This window comes from Microcaecilia unicolor, chromosome 7, assembly GCF_901765095.1.
Source record: "Microcaecilia unicolor chromosome 7, aMicUni1.1, whole genome shotgun sequence".
NCBI classification, from domain to species: domain Eukaryota; kingdom Metazoa; phylum Chordata; class Amphibia; order Gymnophiona; family Siphonopidae; genus Microcaecilia; species Microcaecilia unicolor.
The window spans coordinates 176102039-176122691 of NC_044037.1; the positions used below are offsets into that span (position 1 = coordinate 176102039).

The window sequence follows — 20653 nt, forward strand, 5'->3', positions numbered from 1 at the left end:
ATCTCTCTACTGGCAGGCCCCGCTCTGGCCTGGGCCTCGCCCTTATGGGAGAAGAAGGATCCCCTCCTGGATAATTTGGCAGAGTTCTTGAAACAATTTCGGCTCATCTTTGAGGAACCTGGGAAGCCCTCTTCGGCGGCGACTCAGCTGTTGAACCTACATCAAGGGCGACTCTCTCTGGGTGAGTACGCCATCCAGTTTCGGACCTTGGCCGCGGAGCTATGTTGGGATAACCCAAGCCTGACTGCGGTATTCTGGCATGGGGTCTCGGCCAACATTAAGGACGAACTCACAGGCCGGGAGCTGCCCTCAGATCTGAACGACCTCATCCGTCTCTGCACCCAGGTGGACATCCGGTTCAGGGAGCGGGCCTGTGAACGTCGCACTGGTCAGCAGGTTGCAAGGGCTAACTCGAGGAGCTCGCACAAGAGCCCTGCTTCCCCGTCGCTGTGTGTGCCCAATGGGTCTGAACCTATGCAGGTTGACCGGGCGGCCCAGGAGAGACAGCGGAGACGCTCTAAGGGGCTGTGCCTGCATTGTGGAGTGAAGGGGCACTTTGTCCGTGAGTGCCCGAAGAGAAAGAAGTCGGGAAACCAGCAGCCCTGATACCGGCTAGGGAGACCGGGTAAGGGCCAAAGTCCTTCTCCCCTTGGATGCAGGTTTTGGTGCCAGTTCTACTGGCGATTAAGGATACCCCTTGTTTTGAGTCGCTAGTTGACTCGGGGGCGGGAGGCAACTTTATTAGCGCGGACCTGGTGCGGGTTCATCAAATTCCTATGATGGAGTTACCTCAGTCCATCACTGTCTCAGCAGCTTGGGGACTGGTTCGGGGAGTTCTCCGCTCCAGGACCGTGCCTATGACCATACGGGTAGGAGTCTTACACAAAGAAGTTATCTCCTTCTACGTCCTTCCGTCGGCCACTGAGGCCATAATCCTGGGATTACCCTGGCTTCGCCTGCATAACCCTTGCATTGATTGGGCCCGGGGTGAATTGACGGCGTGGGGCCCGGGCTGCCAGAAGGTCTGTTTGGATAAGGTCTCACCAGCCCCAGTGACGCTTCCTTTGGATCGAGCCAATGTTATGTTACCGGGGCCCTACAGATCCTTTGGAGATGTGTTTTCCAAACAATAAGCAGAGATTCTGCCTCCTCATCGCTCCTATGACTGTGCCATAGAGCTACCTGGCACTGAACCTCCCCGTGGCCGTGTATACCCCCTATCCTGGCTAGAGACGGAAGCCATGCCCCAGTATATTCGAGAGAACCTAGCTCAAGGCTTCATCCGGCCCTCTAAATCGCCCGCGGGGGCTGGATTCTTCTTCGTGGAGAAGAAGGATGGGGGGTTGCGCCCCTGTATTGACTACAGGGGACTCAATGCCATCACGCGGAAGGACAAATACCCCCTTCCCTTGATTTCTGAGATGTTTGACCGCCTCCAGGGGGCCCAGATCTTCTCCAAGCTCGATCTCAGGGGGGCCTACAACCTTGTGCGGATCAAGGAGGGGGATGAGTGGAAGACGGCGTTTAACACCCGCGACGGGCATTACGAATATCTGGTAATGCCGTTTGGACTTGCTAATGCTCCAGCCGTCTTCCAAGCCTTCATGAATGACATCTTCAGGGATCTCCTGTATAAATTTGTGATGGTCTACTTGGACGACATTTTGATTTTTTCAAGGGCTGAGGAAGAGCACCAGGAGCACGTGAAGATCGTATTGCAGCGGTTGAGGGAGAACATCCTCCAGGTTTATAGAGAATTCATTCAGGTTCTCCGATTCGTGAGCTTCGAATACCATTTCTGGCACCGGTATCTCTCCCAAATCTTCCTCTGTGAAGACCGAAGCAAAGAAGTCATTGAATCTCTCCGCTATGGCTTTGACTTCCCTGATCGCCCCTTTTAACCCTCTGTCATCTAGCAGTCCAACCGATTCTTTTGCCGGCTTTCTGCTTTTAATATACCTAAAAAAAAATTGTACTATGTGTTTTTTCCTCCAACGCAATCTTTTTTTTCGAAGTCCCTAGTAGCCTTCCTTATCATTGCTTTGCATTTGATTTGCCATTCCTTATTCTGTTTCTTATTATTTTTATTCGGTGCCTTCTTCCATGAAGGATTTTCTTTCAGCTCTAATAGCTTCCTTCACCTCACTTTTTAACCATGCAGACTGTCGCTTTGTCTTCCGTCCTCCTTTTTTAATACGCGGATGCAGGGGTTAGATTTATTTTATTGTACAAACTTGGTTGAATGACTCTTCTATTCCTATAATCAAGAATTTATGTCCTCCTGGTTATTCTATTGTTTATTCTTCACTAGAATAGAAACGAGGTAGTGGCTTAGCTGTCATCTATAAGGATTTTTTTTATTGTTCTCTGTGATTAATACTTATAAGACTACTAGTTTAGAGATTATGCTTTGTCAAGTGCCTACTACAAGTTCAGTAGATTCATTGGGATTTTTATTGGGTTATAGAGTGCCTGCAGTTTGGTCCTCATCATCGTCCATTTTTATGAACAACTAATTGAAGCTTGTTCTTGATTTTCTAACTGGTAGTGTTAGGAAATTTACATGTATATATTTGTAACAATAGTTCTGTTATGGATCATTTGCCAGACAGGCGAGGCCCATGATGTGCTGGAGGGGGGGTAGAGGTAAGGGTTTAGAAAATACTGGGTCTGTGGAAGGTGGGTGGAGGAGGGGAAGAAGAGAGGGTTGGATTAGGAGACCCAGATCTTGGACCAGAATGTATATGGCAGGAGGGAGGGAAAAAGGAACAATTGCTGGACCTGGGGGGAGGGGAAAGCAGGAGGAAGGGAAGAGAGAGGGAGAGATGGTGATCCTTGAGAGTGGGGGGGACAGGAGGGAAGGAAAAGAAATACTGGCCCTTGGGGTAGGAGGACGGGGAAGGAAAAGAAATGCTGGGATGGGGAATTGGGGGCAGGAGGAAATGAAGAAAGATGCTGGCCCCTCTGGAGGCAGGATGATAGGGAAAGAAAATAGATGCTGGATCCTGGAGGTGATGGGGGGTGGGGAGGACAGGAGGGAGGGAAGAAATATGGAGAGCTGCTGGCACAGAGGTAGTGGTGGGTGGTGTGAGGGAAGGGAAGAATGAGGGGAGAAGCTCAACATGGGGAGGGTTAAGGACAAAGAAGGGTAATTCTGGGAATGGGGAGAAGAGAGAGGTATGGTCACAGAGGAGAGATGGTGAACAGGGCAAGAATAAGGACACAGAGAAGAGAGATGCTCCACATAGCAGGAGGATAGGGATAGGGGCAGGGACACAGAGTACTGGACAAAGTGGATAGGGATACAGAAGGATGATAAATGATCAACATGGAGAGAGAAGAAATATCCTGACAAGAGAGTTAAGAGAAAAGAGAATAAAGCAGAAACCAGACAATGTGTCCAGTATCTCACCTTTGTGAACCCTTCCCTGTACCCAGAATCTCTCCTTTTCCTTCCCTCATGCCTGCCATCTCCTCTCTGTCCTGTCCTTCCATGTGTCTAGAATCTCCTCCCGTTCCTTCCCTGTGTCCAGAATCTCCCCCTATTCATTCTCTCATGTCCAGCATGCCCTGTGTTCTGTCCCTCCCTGTATCTTCGATCATCCCCTTTCTGTGTGCAGTCTTCCCTTGTAGCCAGAATTTTCCCTGCGCCTTCCCTCATGTCCATTATGGCTGCTCTGTGTCCAGAATCCCCTCCCCCCATTTCCCTCATGTCCAACATGCCCTCTCTGTGTCCTATTCCTCCCTTTGTTCAGAATCCTCTTCATTTTTCTCTCATGTCCATCATGCCCTCTTTGTCCTCTTCCTCCCTGAGTTCAGATCCCCCCCATTTCTTCCCTCATGTCCAGCATTCCTTCTGTACATTGTTTCCCCTCCCTCAAAACCAGCATCTCTTATTTATTTCCTTGTCCTTTTCTCTGTCTTTATCCCTCCCTTTCCCCTCCCCTGAGTTCCCTAGCATCTTTCCTCTGGATCCTTATTTTCCACCCAAGGCACCCCTTTAGCTCTCCTCCAAATCCTCTTGTCTCTTGCGGCAACTCCCTTCCCTGCAGCCCCTCTATCCTCTTACCGGTGATTGCCATTGGCTCACCTGAAGATGCAGCAGTGATGCCATCCTCAGACGGCAGCGCAGGACCTACACTGATGGTTCTGCAGCATCCTGCTCTCACCGAAAAAGGAAGTCTGTGTCCTAGGAGTGCAGTTGTTGGAAAATTCTGCTGCTAAGATAATCTTGTTTAAAAAAAATATGGCAAAGCTACCCTACTCTTGAAATCTTTACACTGGCTATCCATATTAGCTCGGATTGAGTTTAAGATTCTGTGTTTGGCATTTAAGTTGATGTATGGGGAATGCCCTTAGTATTTAATATCCTAGTGAAAAGTTATATCAAATGTAGACTCTAATAGTAGAACTTATTCAAATAAGTTTGAATTGCTCTCAGCTTCAGCGATCTGTTTAGCCTCTTCTTGTTGGGGGGGGGGGGGACCTTTTTAACATTGCTACTCTGATTCTCTGGAATTCTGTGCCTGATAATATTAGAGGTTTAACAAAATTAGCAATTTCCAAAAACTGTTGAAGTTTTGGCCATTAAACAAGTATTATAATGACAATATTTTGTGTTGATATTTTAATAGTAGGATATTTTAAATTTCTAAATCATATTATGCAATTTTTCTCTCTGTGATTGGCCACAGCTTTTATTATTGTTAACTGCCCAGAACTAAGGGTTAAGGGTATATAAAAATGCAATGTTGTTGGTGGTATTTCCTCCAAATATATAATAGGGACTTGCATTGTTTATTTTGTATTTTAAGGCCTTGTGGGAGAAATTAGTGGGGTGGAGAACTGGACCATTATTTTTAGGTTGTGATTTAAATTTGATATTGGAAAGTGGACAGCTCGATAGGGGAGACCATGGGACTAGTGAAATATAAGAGAAGGTTAAAAGACATGATACATGCCCCGGTGTTGGTAGATATGTAGAAGAGTGAGAAAGATGAAACAGCAAGATTACACATTTTACTCTCATCCACATAATACATATAGTAGGACAGATTTACTTCTTATGGATCACCAAATTTTGCAAAAGGTGACAGGGGTAGGAACTGAACAGAGAACATGGACAGATCATGCCCCAGTCTTGGTATAATTCTGTAGACCAGCCGTAGCAAATTGGCACTTTACTGAGCACTTTTACAATATATGTGTGTATATATATATATATATATATATATATATATATATATATATATATATATATATATATATATATTGTATTTTCACATATTAATAGCATAGTAAAAATAAAAAAATAGGTTACAGCATATTATGGTTCCTGTCAGAAACGTTTATAATTTGAATGAGGACAGAGGGGCAGAGGTCTGCAATTTTAGAGACTAACTGAATCATTGTTGGAAGATAGAAATATTTGTGTGGATATTAAAGAATATTTTGAATTGAATGATACAGGAGAGCAGGGATTTCGATTTCCTGCCCATTTCACTGCATGCTTTGTTACAACATATTGGTTCAGGACTGGTCTAGTGAGGTCTGTAAGGAAACATTTGGTCATATCTTTGTTAATTTATTTTCCTTCAATCTCACCTCTAAGAACACTGAAAGAAACCCATCTGTCCTGGCTGGTTACACTTCGTATCATGAACTGTCGATCTGTCAGACCATCCAGACTTCTCTCCCTATATTCTGTTTATTGCTTTTTCTGATGAGAAATGAAGATATGAGCACCTTATTGACCATAAATTTTCTTACAATCCTGGATTGTGCCTATAAAATAAATAAATAGTGTTTTCATTGCTTTGTTGTTGGAAAACTGGTGATCATGGAGTGTACAGTGTCCTTTATAGGGCAGAGTTTGCAAATGATTGGTCTCTGTCTTTATCTTTTGGCTGATGAGCATAACCCATTGGTTCTAGACTGGTCATGTGATTCTTAAGGATGAAAATTATCATTTAAGACCATATTTTTTTCTTAAATTTAAGACCCTTTGTTATTCTGGTGAAGTTTAAGAATTGGAGTTTCAACCGGGCTCTTGCATTCTGTGAAATGGAGAAAGCATTACGTACTTTAGATCAGGTTGAGATATCGGTAGAATGGTCATGCATGTTTGAACACTAACAGCAACTCCCATTGTGTTCTTTCCAACTCACACTATCTTTTTTGTTTCTCTTATATTGACAGGGATGGTGCTCAAATCAGTCAAGAACCGCCTCTGATGAATCCAGCTGTCAGTGAGTTGTATATTGACCTGCTATGTGGGTTTAGTCCCCTCCATGTGACTGAGGCACTGAAAGCCTTGGAGCACTACAGAATAGAGGAGACCATTCAGGTAATTCAAGAGCTCTGAAAAAAAAAAAGAGAAACCATTCATAAAAAAAACATTATATTTGGAAGAAACCATAAGTGTTATGAAAGGGTCTTTGTAATGGGCATGGAAGAACCATTTCTTTTATTATGTAATTTATATATTGTCAGGTTTTTGGGCTTGCTGCTGTGCTAAAGGTACAGCTCCTTTTTTAAGACATTTCAGAATATTCAGAGGTAGAGTTTCTTTAAGTCAGAGGTTCCATCTTCCCTTTTCAAGGCAATCCATATTGCTTCTTTCTTTCCCCAGGCCCCCTGTATTTTAGTCACTTTGATATTGTTTCTCACATAGAGCTACTCCTCCACCTTTTTGACCATCTTTGTCCTTCCCAAATAGATTATAGCCCGGTGTCTCCACTGGACCCTTCGCTAGCCCGCTTAGTCTGTGAGTACTCTAACCTCCTGTTGCCACTCTGTCTACCGCTTTTACAAGACAATCTTACTTTAGGCCATGTCCCACTGGCATGGAAGTATGCTGTTGTCATAACTATACTAAAGAAAACCTCACCTTAATTCTTCTTACTTGGCTAACTACAGACCTATTTCCAACTTGTCTTTTATGTCAAAACATCATGAACGTGTTGCCAATGACCAGCTCTCCACATTTCTTGACAAGGTTCTTAGTACTTTACCCATGGCAGTCTGGTTTCTGCATTGCTCATAGAACTGGGAGTCTGCTTACTGCTCTTTATAATGAGATTTGATGCACCTTGGATCAGATTTCCTCTGTTCTTGTCTCTCTTGATCTCTTCTTGCCCAGATTACAGTTACTGGGCATTTGATGGAAGCATTTTTTTTTGGTTTGAGTCCTGCCATTCCAGTAGATCATTTCAAGTGAAGAGCACATTCAAAGCCGCCTACTCTGCAGCTTACCATTCCCCTTGTGGGGTAACTCAGGACTCAATCCTGGCCCCTTCCCGCTTTAATATTTTCCTCTTGTCCCTTCTCATTATCCAGTTCCTTGGTGGTAGCACATTTTGCTATGTGGATGATGTACATTCCTCTTTCATTTACCACCCTCTTCGGTTGACACCTCCATCTTCAATCAATGCTTAACTGCAGTTTCAGATTGGCTTCAACCCAATCACCTCTTAATGTGAATCTGTCCTTTTCCCTAACCTCCTGCACTAGTTGACCCGCTCCTCTTCAAATGTTTCACTTCCTTTCCATGATTCAGTCCTCATTCTTGGAATTACATTTGGTTTCAAATAGGCTTTGACGGTAACTCCTGTAGTTGGAGCATAAGGTTAGAGCTGAGTGGACTTCGGTCTATGTCCCTGAAACCACAAAGAAAGACCATGATCAAGTATATAATATCACATTCATTGTTGATTCAAGCTAGAATTGAGAATGAATGAGACTGTTGGGCAGACTGGATGGACACCGTTCAGGCCTATATCTGCCGTCACTTACTATGTTACTTTCAGGCTTATTTTCGAAAGTGATCGCCGGCCATTTCCCGACATAAATCGGGAGATGGCCGGCGAACTTTCAAAAGTGGCGAAATCGGTATAATCGAAAGCGTCTTTTTTGACAGCATCGCTGCTTTCCCGTTGCCTCGCCGGCGAAAGTTCAAGGGGGCATGTCGGTGGCGTAGTGAAGGCGGGACATGGGTGGGCATGGGCGTGGCTACCAGATGGCCGGCTTTCACGGCTAATGGAAAAAAAAGTGGCGTTAAGCAGTATTTCGCCGGGTTTACTTGGTCCTTTTATTTTCACAACCAAGCCTCAAAAAGGTGCCCCAACTGACCAGATAACCACCGGAGGGAATGGGTGATGACCTCCCCGTACTCCCCCAGTGGTCACCAACCCCCTCCCACAGTAAAAAAAATACAAATCAAAACCTTTTTTTACCAGCCTGTATGCCAGCCTCAAATGTCATACCCAGCTGACAGGAGTATGCAGGTCCCTGGAGCACTTTTTAATGGGTGCAGTGCACTTCAGGCAGGCAGACCCAGGTCCACCCCACCCCCCCACCCCCCGCCCCACCTGTTACACTTGTGGTGGTAAATGTTAAGCCCTCCAACCCCCCCCCCCCCAAAACCCACTCTACCCACATGTAGGTGCCCCCTTCACCCATAAGGGCTATGGTAATGGTGTAGAGTTGTGGAGAGTGGGTTTGGGGGGGATTTGGGGGGCTCAGCACCCAAGGTAAGGGAACTATGCACCTGGGAGCTTTTTTGGTATTTTAAAAAACTTTTTAGACATGCCCCCTAGGGTTCCTGGTTGGTGTCCTAGCATGTGAGGGGGAGCAGTGCACTACAAATACAGGCTCCTCCCATGACCAAATGCCTTGGATTTCGCCGGGTTTGAGATGGCCGGCATTTTTTTCCAGTATCGCTGAAAAACAAAACCAGCGATCTCAAACCCGGCGAACTCTGGCATTTGTGCGAGCTAAACCGTATTATCGAAAAAAAAGATTGCCGGCCATCTTTTTCGATAATACGGTTCCGGCCAGCTGTTGCGCTGCCGCCAAAATCCGGCAACGTTCGATTATGCTCCTCCATGTTAGCATCCCATTCACAGGAATCACTGAACCATGCTTGCATTAGAAGCGGTGTGCTCAGCCATTTAAGTGTGCTCACTATTTAACAGCTCTTAACACAATCTTTCTGCATCAGCCCCTTGGCCCTTAAGGGTCTCAGAGGGGTTTAATTTTGTGCAATGTCCACAAGGTAAGTTTATTTAAAATATTTGGATAACCTGCCAAGAGTTCTCTTATTTATTTTTAAATGCTGGGAAGAATCCCAGCTCTGAAAGGGCTCTGCTGTGAAATCTCAGCCTAATACAGTGGATCAGATCAGAAGCTATAGAATATCTTATGTAAATAACTGTTTTAAAATGACAATGAGGCATTGAAGGGTATCTATTATAGATGAAAGTCAGCACTTTTGGGATGTTTAAAGCTAAGGCTGTATCTTAGCAGTCCCATAAAACGTTTAGCCAGGCAGATGTTTTTTTTAATCAGTTCTAGAAAAAATGGTGAATGAGTGTAATTTTTCTTCTTACTTTTACTTGAAAAAGAGCATCTAATGTAAATCCTTCAATCCCTGCAGATTGCTCAAAAACACAAGCTTCTGGAAGCGTCTGCCTATCTCCTGGAGAAGAAGGGCGATGTCCATGGAGCATTTCTTGTCATGCTTGAAGTAAGCTTTATCTTCTAGCACAGTAAGATGTTATCAGTGTATCTCCTCCCTGACTTGCCCCATTGCTGTAATTAATCTCAGTGTGTTCTGTTATTTGACATATTCTTTTCCAGAATGCCTGTATAGAATGTGGATGTTAACCTGTACCTTTGTGCCTCTAAAAAGGTACCCAGAGGGGTTAGGAGCTTATTCTATAAAGGAACATAGGTGCCTACTTTTCTTTATAGAATCCTAGTGTAACAAAAATGCATACCTATAATTTAGGCATAAGCATTTATGCCAGCTGTAGAGCTGATGTAAATGTGTACACCTATATAACAGAGATATTACTAGTTTTAGAGGCTTCAGTGGGGTGTGTTAGTGGATTTAGGGAGTCCATTGTATGCATTAAAAGGTTTAAGGGGTCAGCAGGGGTGTATTAAGTTATACATTAAAATGTGAGTCCCAGGGGTCACGTGACGTTATGGTGGAGAGAAGACGTGTGTGAGCTTTTCTCCGTGGCCTGACTGCTCTAACTAGATTCAATAATAGTTTTGAAGCCCGGAACGGAAGGTTCCCTGAAACAACAATCGGCAGGGAATGAGATAATACAAGTTTGCAACTTTAAAATAGTAGGATGGCAGCGAAATCAGCACAAAAAGACAAACTCCGAGGAAAGGGACCGGAATACAAAATGGCGGCCGCTTCTCCCGAGGCAGGGACGTCGGTGTCATCCGCTTGGGTAAGCGAGATTACGGCGGAGATGACGGTGGTGATGGAGGAATTATTAGAACGTCGCCTTGCCCCGCTTGACAAAAAATTAGATAATAAACTTGAACAGTTAAGTTTGAAACTGGAAGAGCTGACCAAAGAATGTGGAGCTTACCAGTCCAGAACCAGCGAAGTGGAGGAAAGGATGACTGTAATGGAAAGCCATCAAGCTGATTTAAATAACAAGTGCAAGGAAATGGAAGCTAAGTTGGAAGACTTAGAAAACCGCTCCAGGCGGAACAATATTCGCTTGGTAGGATTACCTGAAGCTCTCGGGGGCCGCTCATTAGAGCGAGTGCTGGAGCAATGGCTTACAAAAACAGTTGACTTTCCCGCTGAATTGGGTCCTTTACGTATAGAGAGAGCCCACAGACTAGGAGTGCAACATGAGGAGAGAAATAAACCAAGAGTGGTGATATGCAGAGTATTAAATTTTGCACATAAACAATTGATACTGCAAGCAGCGCGATCCGATAAAGCCCTGACCTTTGAGGAATCGAAGATCCTGTGTTTTCAGGATTATTCGGCCGCCATAGTAGCCAAAAGGCGCGCTTTTTCGGCAGTGTGCTCCCAGCTGTTTACCATGAAGATCCGATTCACACTCCAATATCCAGCCACGCTGAAAATTATATATAAAGGTACTACAAGATCATTTGTATCCGACAAAGAAGCAAGAAATTATGTGGAGCAACTGGCAAAATCTGATTGCAGAGCAACGAAAGATGGCGGACAAACTTGAGAGACCACAACCTGCACTTCTAGGGGATTACAAAGCAAAAGGGCATAATAAACAAGGATATGATGCCGAGTTTAAAGTTGGAAATCTTTTTGAAATGCAGTGTAGCATTTGTTGTATATGCAAATTACAGTTGAAAGTTAACTGTTAGATTCTATAGTGTTAACGTGTTTAAGCCAGCAACTGGTGCCGCTCCTTTTAACAACGGCACAGCAGGAACACACGAAGGATATCCTTGCAGATCTAAGAGCAAGTCGTGAGACCTTTTGATTGGGCAGGGCCTCAAATGGGGGTCCTATTTTTTGTGGCTACATCTGTCAGCTACATGCGGACAATAAGCCCAGTGGGTATACTCGAAATTTTGAACCCTCAAATGGAGAGAAGTGAATAACCGGCAAGTATTGAACTAAACGCTGGAGCTATGCTATAGATCTGATTTAAGAAATCTCTACTAAATTAAGAAACCATTACCCTGGTACAGAAGAGGGAAAGAAGCTTTCGTGGAATCAGTGATTCTGGGGACAACAGATAAAGATAAGCGGGAATGGTGAATGGAATGTAGCAACGTGTATAAATCTGTTGATCGCTGTATTACAATCAGAACGAATAAGTTGACCCTGTTAGGGTAATGAGGGGAGAGAGGAGGAAATGGTTGTTATAAATATGAGACGTATATTGATTTGAATACAGGGAACAGAGGTATCATTTATTAAAGAGTTAAAAGAAAAGGGGGGAAAAGGGAACATGGAGTTAGGGACTAAGAATGCCAGAGAGTAGTGAGGTAAACGTTAAGCGTGATGGCTTCCGATAGGGAAGCATGGAAAGAGGGGGATTCTGGGATTGGGAGGGGAGGGGGGGAAGGGGGGATGGGAAATATAGGGGAAGATCGTAAAGGGAAGAAAGTACAAAGAGACAAGAGACTTATATTTGACGGGGCTCTATGTGTGGTTGGGAAGAATGAAACAGTTTGGTGTAGGATGTGGTGGAATGAATGGACTAGAAGGTTAGATCCAGTACAACAAAAATGTTATAAGATAGAGGGGAGTTATAGGCTGGGATGGCTCCACTCGATAATTATCATTGATTGTCAGAGAGTAAACAATGAGCTAAGAGATGGGGGGGATTAAAGTAGTGACTTGGAATGTAGGGGGCATTCACTCACCTATTAAAAGGTCAAAAATTTTACAATATCTTCAAAGAATGAAGGCAGATGTGGCCCTTTTGCAAGAAACCCATCTATCAGATCTAGAACATGCAAAATTGGCCAAATGGTGGGTAGGAGATTGCATTGCTTCTGCAGCGGCGGGGCGCAAAGGGGGGGTTGCCATTTTATTTAGAAAAGGGATTGCCTCACAGATTCATCAGTTGCATAAAGATCCGGAAGGACGTTTTGTTTTTTGTAACGTTACTATTGCGAGGAGGCAATTTAGGTTAGGAAACATTTATGCTCCCAACACACTAGATATGAGATTCTATAAGAAATTGACTATGATTCTTAGTGAGAACAACTCACTTCCTGTGATTCTAGGTGGAGATTTTAATACGGCCTGGGACCCACAGTATGACAGATCACACCCTTCACCGGCAGGAGGTCATAACAGAACAAGGGGGCTACCAGACATGTGTGATACTTTAGGCCTCATAGATGTATGGCGCACATTGCACCCAGGGGATAGGGAATACACCCATCAATCAAGAGCACATAATACCCATTCTAGGATTGATTACCTATTAGTCTCGAGAACATTTTTTACTCATATTAAAGAAGCGGTCATAGGTCCTTGTGTAATTTCTGACCATGCAGCAGTATGGTTGACTTGGCAAATAGAAAATTCAGATCAGGATACAAGGGGGTGGTCGTTTCCCAGTTATCTTTATAGCAATGAAAAATTCAGAGAGTTCATCGGTAAAAAATGGGAAGAGTATAAGCTATTTAATGAGGGGACAGTACAAAGTGCCTCGATCTACTGGGAAGCGGCCAAAGCGGTGCTGAGAGGGCATATAATTAGCTTTGCTAGCCATTATAAAAAATCCCAAGATAGGGAGATATTGCGATTAGAGAAACGATTGGCTAAAATGAGACAACAATTTGGGAGAACTCCAGAGGTCAGAGTGCGGAAAGACATGGAAGCTGACCAAATAGCATTGAACTCATTACTCCATGAACGTGCAGTAAAATCTCAAATATATTATAAATATCAGCTATATAAACATGGGGATAAGGGGGGCAAACTATTGGCAAGGCTAGTGGCACCGCAGTATACATCCAAGCACATTTTAGGTATCAAGGATAGGGAGGGTAGAGTGGTGCACACTGATAAAAAAATTCAAGAAGTCTTTAGAAATTTTTTTCAGAATCTATATAAAGCAGGAGAATCTCAAGGCCTACAGGGTGAGGTCTATCTGCAGAATGTATTGACTCCTAATTTGACACAAAGAGAACGTATAAAATTGAACACTCCTATTAGCAATGATGAAGTTCAATGGGCCATTGGTCAAAGTAAGTTGGGGAAGGCCCCTGGCCCTGATGGATTTAAGGCCGAGTTTTATAAGCTACTGGGTGAGCATATCATTCCCACTCTGACTGGAACATTTAATGAATGGGTGGAGGAAGGGCGTTTGCCTGAGCGTCTAAATATGGCTCAAATTATATTGTTGCCCAAACCTAACCGAGACCCATTGTTAGCATCTTCCTATAGGCCTATTTCGTTATTAAATAATGAAGTGAAGTTGTTTGCAAAGATATTAGCTAACCGCTTGAGCAGAGTATTGCCCAGATTGTCCCATGAAGCGCAGGTAGGATTTGTCCAAGACCGGTCTGTTACTAAGAATTTACGGAGTATCTTAACGGCCTTGGAGAAGCTTGGACGGGACCCGGAACCTGCTCTTTTGATTAGTTTTGATGCTGAAAAGGCCTTTGACCGGGTGGAATGGGCTTTTTTGTTCGACATCTTGGACAAGTATGGATTCCAGGGTTGGTTTGTACAAGCGATTAAAGCATTATATTCATCTCCCCGTGCCAGAATAATGGTGAATGGAGGGAGATCTGAAGATTTTGAGATTAATAGGGGGACGAGGCAAGGGTGCCCTTTGTCCCCGTTGCTGTTTGCTCTTTATTTAGACCCCATGATCAGAGACATCCAGGATTGTCAGACCATTAAGGGAGTGAAGATAGGCCGACAGGAGTTCAAAATTGCAGCATTCGCTGATGATTTACTGGTCATAATAACAAACCCGAAACCATCTTTGGGAGATCTACTAGATCTTATTCATGAATTTGGAGATTTCTCAGGCTTCAAATTGAACCTGGATAAATCAGAGGCTATAGCAGTCACATCAGATGTTCGTAGTCTGTGGGCAGAGGGATTCCCTTTGAAGTGGACTGACAAAGCATTTCAGTATCTGGGGATTCTCCTGGCAGCCAACACTGCAGAGATATATAAGATGAATATTAATAGACTATTAGAGCAGACAGAAAGGCAGTTAGATGCATGGAATGTAGTGATGATGCCTTTGGGAGGCCGTATTAGTCTCATCCGGATGGTGATACTGCCTAGATGGATTTATGTATTGCAAATACTACCATTGCGGCTCTTTAAGAAAGACATTAGGCAATTCTATAAAGTGGTGATGAGATTTTGCTGGGCAAAAAAGAAAGCAAAACTTAAGTTGCAGTTTTTGATGGGTAATTGGAGTCAGGGAGGTTTCGGCCTACCCCATTTAAGGTATTACAATATGGCCTGTCTGCTGAGATCACTGAGAGATTGGCTGTTTGGGACTAGTATACACGTGCCGTATGAGTTGGAGAGGGCCTTTTTTAAGCCCTTTGATTTAATAACGTTATTACATACTAGAAAACAGTTGATACCAAAAGCCTTTGGACATAGTACTTTATTATTACCTCTATGGAACGCATGGCAATTTCTAGGGAGAAGCTTAGGGGGAGACCCGAAGACTTCAGAATTAATCACGATTAAAGGGAATCCAGAATTTCTTCCGGGACTTGAAAATTCGGTCTTTCAACAATGGGCAATCAGAGGATATTGTAATCTAAATAACATCCTAGATGAGTCAGGGGAAATCAAATCTCTAGACCAATTAATTTCACGCGCTGAGCAGAGATGGGGAGATGTATTTGCATATAATCAGATTCGACATTATGTTCAGTCCTTGGGTAAAGCGAACCTTGAAACCAAATTGGGAGAAAAAGTTCAGGCTTTTTACGATGAGATCTCACCTGAAGCTCCATCTATTTCAGGAATATATAGGAAAATATGGGTAGTGATTCCGAACAATGGACGGGAGCAGCTCCGGCAACGCTGGGAAGCAGATCTAAAATTAGATTTAACTAATTGGGATATTGACAGACAAATTGGGAGGATCCCTAAGCTAATTACAGGAGCTAGATATAGGGAGTGCGCTTTTAGGACATTACATAGGGCATACTTTACACAAACACAATTGTTCCGATCCGGAAGGATTCACTCACCAGTATGTTCGAAGTGTGGACAACATGAGAATACATTTTATCATGCCTTTTGGGAATGTGTTAAAATACAGAGATTTTGGAAAGGTGTAGTGAAATTTTTATCTGAAATATTATCAACACGGATAACAGGTACCCCATGTCAGTTAATATTAGATTGTTTAGGGTCATTTGGGGATTTAACCGCGGATAAGATATTTCTGTGTCGTAAACTGAGTTTAGTAGCCAGGAAATGCATATTACAGGTCTGGGTGTCAGAGAATCCTCCAGAATATTGGCACTGGCGTAACCAAGCACATCAATTAATGGCATGGGAAGCGCGGGAAGCAAGAGGATCTTGCAAACGTAAGAAGCGCTTCCTTAATATTTGGGGACCACTCTTGGGGACTCTAACTCAGAAAGGTAGAAGCCATATCCTTAATACGTTGTAAGATTGTTGGACTAACACGCATGAATCAAAAGATCTTCGGGCAGTTTACAACCACACACACATAAATTACACTGATGACTTCCTAAGATAGGTAAGATAAGATAGAATAGAGGGATGGGAAGGGGGGAGGGGAAGGGAGGGGGGGGGGACAAGTATATTCAATGGTAATAGACAACATCAAACTAAATAACCGAGGGAATAGATGGGGGAATTTGATTAAGGTGGGTCACAAAGGTGTGGGGAGTTATATGTGTAGAATAGCTCCAAATTCAAAGATTGACATATATCATTAAGTTGATAGCATGGGGCTATTTCTGATTCTGATGTATGATGGGTTTCTATATAAGAAACAGTTGGAGAAAGGTCCAGTTGGAAATTTGTATAGTTTATTGTGAAGATATGGAAATTATGTGATCACCATTGGAACTGTTGATGGGGTACAACTGATGGAATAGGGGGAGAGAGGGGGAGTAACATAAAATGTTAAAATCCTAAGGATGGAATGTACCTGGGGAGTTCTATTGCAGAGAACCAAATGTGTTAGAATATATTGGCTGACTTATGGTGCAGCCCTATTCTCCGAGGACAAGCAGGCTGCTTGTTCTCACGACTGGGTGACGTCCGCGGCAGCCCCCACCAACCGGAAAGAAGCTTCGCGGGACGGTCGGCACGCAGGGCACGTCCACCGCGCATGCGCGGCCGTCTTCCCGCCCGTGCGCGACCGCTCCCGCCAGTTCCTTTTTTTCCGCGACTGGAGAGAGTTGTGCTTCTGCCACTCTCTCTGTTTCAGCCGCCGGATTTTTCGACCGCGTTTACGCGGGTCGTCGCTTCGCTCGGATTACCGTTCGGTTTTCCTTTTTCTTGTTTGTTAAAAAAAAAAAAAAAAAAGAAAATCTCTGCGCGTGTGGAGCACGCGCTCCCCTTTTCCCTCGCTTCCAGCGGGGACGCCACGTGGCGGCCTAGTGGTCGCTCGGTCGTTTATCTTTTCGTGGTGTGATTTTAGCCACCATTGACGACTTTGACTTCGCCGACGCGATTTTTCCGTCGATGTCCTCGAAGGTCCCGAGTGGATTTAAAAAGTGTGGTCGCTGCGGCCGGCCGATCTCGCAGACCGACACCCACGCTTGGTGCCTCCAGTGCCTCGGGCCGGAGCACAATCTCAAGTCGTGTGCCTTGTGTCTCGGTCTCCGGAAACGGACTCAGGTTGCGAGGCAAGTTCTGCGGGACCGTCTTTTTGGAACTTGCGCCGGCCCCTCGACGTCGACCTCGACGGCATCGGTATCGAAGGCCGGTTCTTCGGTACCGGTATCGATGCCCGAGACATCGGCACTGATGGCAGCGACCCCAGGAGAACAGGTCCCGTTGGCCCGCCGGTCCGCCGGTGAGAGTGGGGTTGAGAGGCCGCGTGGGCAGTCGGCCCCGGTCACTCCCTCAGCTCGTGAGCCACGGGACCGACCCCTGTCTGACCCGGTGCCTCGAGACCGAGGGGGATCGACCTCCTCCTCCTCCATGCCCTCCGGCGCCGGTGACGTGCATCGAAAAAAGGATAAGAAGCGTCGTCACCGGACGCCCTCGGTGCATCCCGAAGAGGAGTCGACGCCGAAGCGTCATCGTCGAGAGGAGAGGTCTCCGTCGGTTGTGGAGGTACCGACGCGTCGGGGTTCCGGCACCTCGGTGCCGTCTCCTGGCTCCCAGCAGCTTCCGGCACCAACACCCTTACCGGCCCCACCGCCTTTCCCGGCAGCGGGCCTGGACGAGTGCCTCAGAGCCATCCTTCCGGGGATCCTGGAAGGGCTGATGCGCCAGGCTGTGCCGGCGCCGGGGGTGCTTGCGCCCTCGGCGCCGATGACTGTGGCGCCGGCGAGCTCTAGCCCGGCGCCGGGGCTGTCGACACCGCCGCCGCTTGCGGTGCCGGTCTCGACTGCCACGCAGGTGGAGTCCCCGTCGACGTCGATGGAGGGAGCTCCGTCCCCGCCGGCGCGGGAGTCCACCGCTCGACGACACCGAGACCTCGGTGCCTCGACGTCGAGCCGGGCCCGGTACAGGACTCAGCTACATGAGCTAATGTCCGATACCGAGGATGAGGACTCGTGGGGGGAAGAGGAGGACCCTAGATATTTCTCCTCAGAGGAGTCTACGGGCCTTCCCTCGGACCCCACGCCTTCACCGGAGAGGAAGCTCTCACCTCCTGAGAGTCTCTCCTTTGCCTCTTTTGTGCGGGATATGTCTATCAGCATTCCCTTCCCCGTGGTCTCTGTGGAAGAGCCGAGGGCCGAGATGCTCGAGGTCCTCGACTATCCATCACCACCTAGAGAGTCCTCCACGGTGCCGCTGCACAATGTCCTGAAGGAGACACTGCTTCGGAACTGGGTGCGACCATTAACTAACCCCACCATTCCCAAGAAAGCAGAGTCCCAGTACAGGATCCACTCCGACCCAGAGCTCATGCGGCCCCAATTGCCCCATGACTCAGCGGTCGTGGATTCTGCTCTCAAGAGGGCACGGAGTTCGAGGGATACCGCCTCGGCGCCCCCGGGGCGGGAGTCTCGCACTCTGGACTCGTTTGGGAGGAAGGCCTACCAATCCTCCATGCTCGTGACCCGCATCCAGTCATACCTGCTCTATATGAGCATCCACATGCGGACCAATGTGCAACAGCTGGCGGACCTGGTCGAGAAGCTCCCGCCGGAGCAGTCCAGGCCTTATCAGGAGGTGGTCAGGCAGCTGAAGGCATGCAGAAAGTTCCTGTCCAGGGGTATTTTTGACACCTGTGACGTGGCATCTCGTGCTGCGGCCCAAGGTATAGTGATGCGCAGGCTCTCATGGCTGCGCGCCTCTGACCTGGACAACCGCACCCAGCAGAGACTGGCCGACGTCCCTTGCCGAGGGGATAACATTTTCGGTGAGAAGGTCGAGCAGATGGTGGACCAACTGCATCAGCGGGAAACCGCTCTCGACAAGCTCTCCCACCGGGCGCCTTCAGCATCCGCCCCCACGGGTGGGCGTTTTTCCCGGGCACGGCAAGCTGCACCCTATTCTTTTGCAAAGCGTAGGTACAACCAGCCGGCCCGAAGGCCTCGTCAGGCACAGGGACAGCCCCAGCGCGCTCGTTCTCGTCAACAGCGTGCGCCTAAGCAGCCCCCTGCGCCTCCACAGCAAAAGCCGGGGACGGGCTTTTGACTGGATCCACGGGAACATAGCCGCCCTACAAGTGTCCGTACCGGACGATCTGCCGGTCGGAGGGAGGTTAAAATTTTTTCACCAAAGGTGGCCTCTCATAACCTCCGACCAGTGGGTTCTCCAAATAGTGCGGTGCGGATACGCCCTGAATTTGGCCTCCCTGCCTCCAAATTGTCCTCCGGGAGCTCAGTCTTTCAGCTCCCATCACAAGCAGGTACTTGCAGAGGAACTCTCCGCCCTTCTCAGCGCCAATGCGGTTGAGCCCGTACCACCCGGGCAGGAAGGGCAGGGATTCTATTCCAGGTACTTCCTTGTGGAAAAGAAAACAGGGGGGATGCGTCCCATCCTAGACCTGAGAGGCCTGAACAAATTCCTGGTCAAAGAAAAGTTCAGGATGCTTTCCTTGGGCACCCTTCTGCCAATGATTCAGAAAAACGATTGGCTATGTTCCCTGGATTTAAAGGACGCATATACTCACATACCGATACTGCCAGCTCACAGACAGTATCTCAGATTCCGCCTGGGCGCACGCCACTTTCAGTATTGTGTGCTGCCATTTGGGCTCGCCTCTGCCCCACGAGTGTTTACCAAATGCCTCGTGGTGGTAGCGGCCTACCTACGCAAGCTGGGAGTGCACGTGTTCCCATACCTCGACGATTGGCTGGTCAAGAACACCTCGGAGGCAGGAGCCCTCCGGTCCATGCAGTGCACTATTCAACTTCTGGAGCTGCTGGGGTTTGTGATAAATTACCCAAAGTCCCATCTCCAGCCAACTCAGTCTCTGGAATTCATAGGAGCGCTGCTGAATTCCCAGACGGCTCAGGCCTACCTTCCCGAAGCGAGGGCCACCAATCTCTTGGCCCTGGCTTCGCAGACCAGAGCGTCTCAGCAGATCACAGCTCGGCAGATGTTGAGACTTCTGGGTCATATGGCCTCCACAGTTCATGTGACTCCCATGGCTCGTCTTCACATGAGATCTGCTCAATGGACCCTAGCTTCCCAGTGGTTCCAAGCCACCGGGAATCTAGAAGATGTCATCCGCCTCTCCACCAGTTGCCGCACTTCACTGCTCTGGTGGACCATACGGACCAATTTGACCCTGGGACGTCCATTCCAAATTCCGCAGCCCACGAAAGTGCTGACGACGGATGCATCTCGCCTGGGGTGGGGAGCCCATGTCGATGGGCTTCACACCCAGGGTCTGTGGTCCCTCCAGGAAAAGGGTCTGCAGATCAACCTCCTGGAGCTCCGAGCGATCTGGAACGCACTGAAGGCTTTCAGAGATCGGCTGTCCTGCCAAATTATCCAAATTCGGACAGACAATCAGGTTGCAATGTATTACGTCAACAAGCAGGGGGGCACCGGATCTCGCCCCCTGTGCCAGGAGGCCGTCGGGATGTGGCGTTGGGCGTGTCGGTTCGGCATGCTCCTCCAAGCCACGTACCTGGCAGGCGTAAACAACAGTCTGGCCGACAGACTGAGCAGAGTCATGCAACCGCACGAGTGGTCGCTCCATGCCAGAGTGGTACGCAAGATCTTCCGAGT

General features: G+C 46.9%; 1 protein-coding gene across 1 annotated transcript in view; it reads left to right on the forward strand.

The window, feature by feature from the left end:
- Positions 1-20653, forward strand: part of VPS8 (VPS8 subunit of CORVET complex) — a 932181-nt gene that overhangs the window by 548605 nt on the left and 362923 nt on the right. The window contains exons 36-37 of the mRNA XM_030209561.1: positions 6199-6346; positions 9437-9526. Coding sequence (XP_030065421.1) covers positions 6199-6346; positions 9437-9526 — 238 coding nt within the window. The remainder of the gene's footprint in view (positions 1-6198; positions 6347-9436; positions 9527-20653) is intronic.